Raw genomic sequence first — 7,280 nt, forward strand, 5'->3', positions numbered from 1 at the left:
GTTGAAGAAAAAATAATCTTTCAACCATCTCTTTCCAAAGGAAACATTTATTTTTAAACACAGAACTACAAAAGTCAGGATCAGGTTAAGCACAGAAGCAAAGGTCAGGTCCTAGCTTCACTGACCCCGGCTAACTCTCCTTTACACGGAAGAGTACTGCACTCAAAAAATCACATATTCTCTTCAAACTCACCAGTTAAAAACTGCAATGCTAATTATAGTAAGCTATATTTACCACAACCTCAGGAACTCTATGAAAATTGTAGCTTGGTTAATTCTACTCAGAGAGAGAACAGCCTATTGCTGAATTAAAGCTGCTAGTGCAAAGTATACTGAGCTTTCCAAAGAGGCATCTTAGCTTCAGCAGCACAAATAGGATACAAAAAAATAAATAAAGATAACGAAAGTACAACACAACAAAGATGTGGATTAAAAGAAAAGGAACTTAAGAGTCACTTTTTCTTGCAACTAATGACATAACAAGAAACTGTCACAGCCAGCTTTCTTACTAGTGATTTCTGGTCATTCCAGCTTTATCATTTCCTAGTCTCCTAGTGTTCCTGAAAGTGCCTCTCTAATATATAATTGATATTTATAATTCATTTATATATACATAATTTATTTAATTTTATGTACACTGGTGTTAGGGTGTCAGATCCCCTGGAACTGGAGCTATAGATAGTTGTGAGATGCTATGTGGGTGCTAGGAATTGAACCAGGGTCCTCCGGAAAAGCAGCCAGTGCTCTTAACCACTAAACTAACTCTCCAGACCCCTGAAAGTTCTTCTTAGTATTACTTCACAGTTATCATTAAATCAGAAACCTGAACTGATTTTTCTGAACTGACTTTTTAAAAAGTGCGCGTAAAATAAAGAACAAGAAACACCATATTTTTACAATGCCTTTTAAAAAACATTCAAATTTAATATAAAAAACACAATTTTTTGTTTTTATTGTTTTTTTTTTCAAGACAGAGTTTCTCTGTGGACCAGGCTGGCCTCGAACTCAGAACACTGTATAAAGCCCTGGGTTAGACTTCCAACAATGAAGAAAGGGGGAAACTTCAGCATTGACTCTTCTGTGCCTTCTCAAGGCTCTACCTTTCCTTAGGGCTGGGAATCAAATCTCAGACTGCATTCTATATAAGCTTTCTGCAACTGAGCTACATGGGACCAAAAGAAATTATAATTTGGTAAATCCTACTTGTAAACTGGAAATTTTCTTTTTAATTTTTGATGTATGTTTGTGTGTATGTGTATATATATATGCCAATTAAGAAAATTGGTATTATAAATTACATACATTATATCAATTAAAAAGAAAATATATATGATGATGATCAGAGTTCAGAGCAATTACCAAGAAAGTTGGTTTTCATTCATCAGACTTCCACTGACCCTGTTTCTCTACCTACCACTACTAAAAAGTTAGAGTATTTTCTATGAAACAAGGAAGTTTAGTACATTACACAGAGCTCCTCTATGTAAACGAAGTTTATGCACATATTTAAAACATGTGCACTGGGGTGGAGAAATGGTTCAGTGGTTAAGAGCACTTTACATTGTTTTAGCTCAGTATAGAAAACTTGCCCAGTACACACAGGGTTCTCGGTTCTATCTGTGGCCTTGGACACTGTGTGCACAGACACACACAAAAGATTTCATTCTAAGACTCAAGTCAACTGAATTCCATTAACAACTCCAGACTAGGTGAGACTATTAAAGCACATTACCAACGTCTCCCAATCTTCAAGAATTATTCAAGAACATAATATATATTCAGAGCAGTGGCCTTCAACCTCTGAGTCATGACCCCTGTGGGGTCAAACAACAATCTCACAGGGGTCACATACCAGATGTTTACATTACAATTCATAATAGAAGCAGATCACAGTATGAGGAACTGTGTCAAAGGGTCATGGCATTGGAAGGTTGAGAACACCCCTGCTCTAGAGACTGAAGTATCTTGTAACCCACGTGACAAACTTACTAAAAGTTAAACCTAACAAACAATTTTCAATTATCATTAAAAAAAAAGCAAAATATGACCACATATCTCAAATGTTTGGCCTTAAACTGACTAAATCATTCTTCAAAACAACCTTAGGATGAAAATCTGTGAGGTTCAGATGTGGCTTGGGGGTAGGGGATTAGAACATTTTATTTAACATGAGAGACCTTGGACTTCGTGTCCAAGGGTACAAAAACAATGAGTGAATGGAATCTTTTAAAATGTTTAAGTAGGGCTTGAAGAAACTGAAGGCAACCCAAGTCCACACAGATGGAACTCGCAGCACTCTGCTCCGAGTGCACGGGTGGCTTCAGTCACATGAAACTATCATACACGTACATCCCGGCCAGCGGTTAACAAAACAAAGACTGTTCTAGAAACTCAAACACATGCTCATTTTGTTTTTATTTACTTCTTTTTTTAACCCTGTCTGGCCTGGCACTCACTGTATAGACCAAGCTGCTCTTGAATAGTGAGATTTGCCTTTGCCTCCTAAGTGCTAGAATCATAATGTATATGCCATGGAAAATATTATCTTCACACAATTTATCCTGATACAGCTTTCCCACTTCCTCCCAGATCCTCCCCACCCACTCAGCTCCATTCCCCCTCTAAAAAGAAACACACAAAAAAGTCCCACAAAAACAAAGAAGTCATAATATACAAGCAAAAGATCAATAAGGGAAAAAAAATGCCCAAACAAAGCAAAATGAAATAAAAGTTTACAAAACTACCACTGAGTTAACTTTGTATTGGTAACTACTCCTGGTAATGAGGCCTACTCAAAAATATAGTTAATAGCCGGGCGGTGGTGGCGCACGCCTTTAATCCCAGCACTCGGGAGGCAGAGGCAGGCGGATCTCTGTGAGTTCGAGACCAGCCTGGTCTACAGAGCTAGTTCCAGGACAGGCTTCAAAGCCACAGAGAAACCCTGTCTCGAAAAACCAAAAAAAAAAAAAAAAAAAAAAAAAAAAAAAAAAAAAACAGCACAAGGAAGGCAAGGTAAAGAAAAGCTAACCCCTCCTATTTCTTGTAAACCCCAAAGCACATGTAAAGTCAGATACTTCAATAGTGATGCTCCTCAGAAGTGCCAACGTCTATATAGCAGAATTACTGACTCACAACAACTAGAGAAATACGTTTTGCAATCGCTTAAAATGAGTATAAGTTGTGAAAAAATATAACTGCGTACACCTAATCCTCTTGTCTCCACCTCCCTTCCTAGGATTATAGGTGTGCAGCCTTTGGTCCAGTTGGAAAGAAAACAGCTAAATAATTTCAAAGGCTCTTGTGTTTTTGTTTGTTTTTCACTGTACTATCAAATTGGCTTTATTACTTCTCCTAGCTTTAGATATGGTAGCAAACACCTGGAATAGGCGAACTCTTGAGACTGCTCCAGCAGGTGATCCCTGGCTAAGCAAGCAGATAAGCAGTCAAGAGTCGGACTTCCTATTATGTGGGTAGCCTGGTTCCTATGTTTACTCCACATAGAGCTACTTATTAACCATTTCTTTGCTACTAATGAATGAGACCACAAACAATGTAACTCTTCTATCCACTTACTACAATGTATATACAGAGTTATGACTCAAAATTGAGCCATTAGTACCCTCAAATCTGACATACACGTTAACACCAGCACTAGGGAAGCCAAAGACCTCAGTGAATGCACAACTAGCCTGGTCTACATAGTAAGAATCAGGTGAACTAGGGCTACACAAACTATTTCAAAATAAAAATCTCTCCCCCCTCACACGTGCCGCACACTCACACAAATCCTCTAACTTCAATTCCACTGATTCTATAAACTCTACCATGTGTACCTTTACTACCACCTTTTTTTTCTTGAGGCAGGGTCTATGTAGTACTGACTCTTCTGTAACTCCTGTGAAGATCAGGATGACCTTGAACTCTGAGTCATCCACTTCGGTTTCCTGAATGGTGGGATCAAAGGTGTGTGCCACCACACTGGTCCCTACAACTTTAATAGAATTCATCCAATCTTTCTCATGTTACATTTGGAAAAATTCTGAAACAACTATTTCATGCAAAGATGTGATCAATTCAGGTTTTGGGTTTTTGTTTTTTGTTTTTCCTTTTCATTTGCTTGGTTGATTTTGTTTTGCTTGTTTTAAATGTTGACTTATTTATATATGGCATTAGAGAGCCATGCATGTGAAGAGGAACCATTCTCTCTTCCCATTATGTGGGTCCCAGGGATCAAATTCAAGTCAGCAAGCTTGGCAGCAAGCGTCTACACAACCATCTCACCCACCCTCAACCCAGTTTTTTTTTTCTTTTCTTTTTTAAACTGTCTTGTTTTGTTTTTCAAAACAGGGTTTCTCTGTGAAGTCTTAACTACCCTAGAAATCACCCTATAGACCAGGTTGGTCTTGAAATCAGAGATCTGACTGTCTCTGCATCCCAAGTGCTGGGATTAAAGGTGTGTACCACGACTGCCCAGTTCAACACAAGTTTTTAACTTAAAAATCTATACTTGTTTTAACTACAGTGTTTCTTCCATAACTGTTTATTTTGTTCTCTATGTTGTTACTGTTTCTTGTCCCGGACATTCATCACCAGTTAACCACTTCAGTGTCCTGCATGACCAAAACACAATGCTGACAGATAATACGCAAATACTTAATGTCCAGTGTATCAGAAACCATGTTAAGCTGACATACAGCATCTCACATAAGTTTTAATTTTTAGTAAATATCAGTGTAAGTTCCATTTTACAAGAACAAAAATCAGAACAGAGTAATTTACCTCAGCTCACACTGAGTAACTAAAAGAATTGGAATTAACTGTACTGTCAGACTCCAGCATCTACTGTGCTGAGTTCTACAGTAAGAATATATAAATATATGGATATGACAGTAATGTGGAGACTACTAAAAACGTAGAGGGTCAAAAGAATTTAAAGGAATTGGACCGGGTGTGATATATCCTATAATCCCAGTGCTTCATTTGGTAAAAGAATGGGAGATGTTGTTGAGGCCAAATGAGTTATAAGACCCTGCCTTTAAAAAGAAGAGAGAACACAAAGAGATTGTCTTACACATAAAAATGACTTAACATTTAATTTATATAAACTTTATTTCTAAGAAATAATATGGTCTGAGTTACAAACTCTAAAACTCCAATATACAAATAAAAAAGGTTAAATTAACATCAATTTTTATTCTAAAAGTTTTCTGCAGTAAAAGAAATGTTTTCTATTAATGCTGTTCAATATAGTGAGCACATGGCATACATCATTTACACTTGAAATGTCTGGAGTGACTCAGAATTTTGGACATTTTGTAACCTAAATAGTGTGGCTACAGCTACTACACTGGATAACATAGGTGTAAAACATGAAATTCCACAAAAAGTGTAGAAACCTTGCCGATTTTACTTGGACAGTTTATTAACAGTCAAATCAATTAATATTTCTTTACTATTTCAGCTTCAATTAACTCAAGATAAACCTCCACTAGATTTAAACTCATCAAAGTCTTGTCCAGTTGTCATCCCTCTCTTTCACACACACTCACACATGTTTCCAGTCCTCAATGACCCAGCTGATGTAAAGTACTTGCTTACCTTGATTCTCCACTGCCATTTCTAACACTTTCTTCATCACTGTGTCCATTCATTGTAAATATCAGGTAGTTTTAAAATTCAACACAAATCTTCCCACTTTAATAAAAGATGAATACAAACGTCAACTTCCTCGAATATCAAAATTTCAAAGATGAATTTTCTTCAACATTCACAAGCTTCCTGGGACTCCTCTCTGAGTAACCTGGGGAAAATATATTAGCAATTAAGAATATATGCTGTAGGAAAAGAAATATACCCGATTTAGAATTCACAGAAATGTGCCTAGGCCGTTTAACTAGAGGTGGCAATGAAGGTGTGTAAGGAAGCCTTTTACTCGCAATAACTGACCATCTATTAAATACATTCTTAATTGCTTGCTAGAACTTTGCCTGCCACTGCTAGTGCTGTTTTGACAGAAGGAATTTAAAGATTTGTTGGGCAACAAACTTCCCAAGGCTAATTGCTACTGTGTAGCACTACTTATATAGATACTAAAACAAAGTGGTTCCATGTAAGATATACAGACAAGCAAAGAGTGGAACATGGTGTTTTATTTGGTAACTTCACCAAATAAACGAGGTGAAGATAAAGGTTACGTTAATGAAGCTCTAATTCCTATTATCAAGAACTTCATATTCCAGCTAAGGAAAGTTTTTAAATCCCCATATGGAAAAGAGTGTCGTAAAAGTTATCATGATCTTAGCAAAAATGCAAACGTCAAAATTGAGGTTTTTAATCAGAGTAAAGTGAAAAAAAAATTTATCCAATGTGATAATTAAGACGCCTTCAAAATCATAAAAGGGTAATACAAAGAATATACACTGTATCTTCTTTTCGAGGCACGCGATTGGGGGCAGGGGGACACCAAGATACACTATTTCCACCTCTCAGGATTTCACCACAGCACTAGAGTCACCTACAAGCGAACCACGAATAAACAAAGGAGATCTCTGGCAGGGGAGGGAGAGGAAGAAGCGGGGGAAGGAGACGTCAGATCCTTCCCCAAGCCAGAAAGTACCAAGACACACACGGAAAGGCAGAGTTGTCCTCCGACTCCGGCAGAGACTTAACTCTGATTATTTCCACTCCACAGGACAGAGGGGTCAAACGAGCTGCTGCCACCTCAGTCAGGGCCGGCTCCGCACCCGGTGGATCAGGATTTCGAACCTGCAGAGCGCAGTTCCTCACACCTCCGTGAGGACAGGTTATCTAAAAACCACAGTACTCGACAGCAGCAGCTCTTAACGTTAGCTATTAATACCAGCCCCGGTGAAAGAGCTTTACTATGAAACCGTGTCCAAGTCCTCCACCTCCTTTCTCTCCGAAAAGTCTGCGCTCAAAAGTTCACTCGCCTGGGCTCTCTTTCCCTTTCACCTTCCTCTCGCCCCTCAAGATGGCTTTCCCCGTCCGCTGGACTTCCTTTCCAGCCTCACCTCCTTTCTCCGCCTCAGCAGCGAGAGCCTTAAGTTCTGCTCCGGGTGCCCGGACTCCCTCCGGACGCTCAACAATGAGAGTCCCCCCAAAGTCGCCTAGGCTCTGCAGCCTCCCTCCCTCCCGGCAGTTGCCGGGATCCGGCTAAGTTTGCCGGGCGGCGCCGCGCGGGGCCGCAGCACCTTCTCTCCCCGCAGCCGGGCGCCGCGGCCTCCTTCCCGCCTCCCCGGAGCCCTCCGCGCGCCCTCCCG

General features: G+C 39.4%; 1 protein-coding gene across 1 annotated transcript in view; it reads right to left on the reverse strand.

Annotated features, from left to right (window-relative positions):
• The window catches only part of Chd1 (chromodomain helicase DNA binding protein 1), a 70,954-nt gene extending 63,907 nt beyond the window's left edge, over positions 1–7,047 (reverse strand). Inside the window, exons 1-2 of the mRNA XM_026787491.1 lie at positions 7,032–7,047; positions 5,599–5,800 (exon numbers count right to left, since the gene is read on the reverse strand). Of these exons, the coding sequence (XP_026643292.1) occupies positions 5,599–5,651 (53 nt within the window). The 5' untranslated portion in view covers positions 5,652–5,800; positions 7,032–7,047. The remainder of the gene's footprint in view (positions 1–5,598; positions 5,801–7,031) is intronic.
• Between the last annotated feature and the right edge of the window lie 233 nt (positions 7,048–7,280).

Source organism: Microtus ochrogaster, linkage group LG9 (genome assembly GCF_000317375.1).
Source record: "Microtus ochrogaster isolate Prairie Vole_2 linkage group LG9, MicOch1.0, whole genome shotgun sequence".
NCBI classification, from domain to species: Eukaryota; Metazoa; Chordata; class Mammalia; order Rodentia; family Cricetidae; genus Microtus; species Microtus ochrogaster.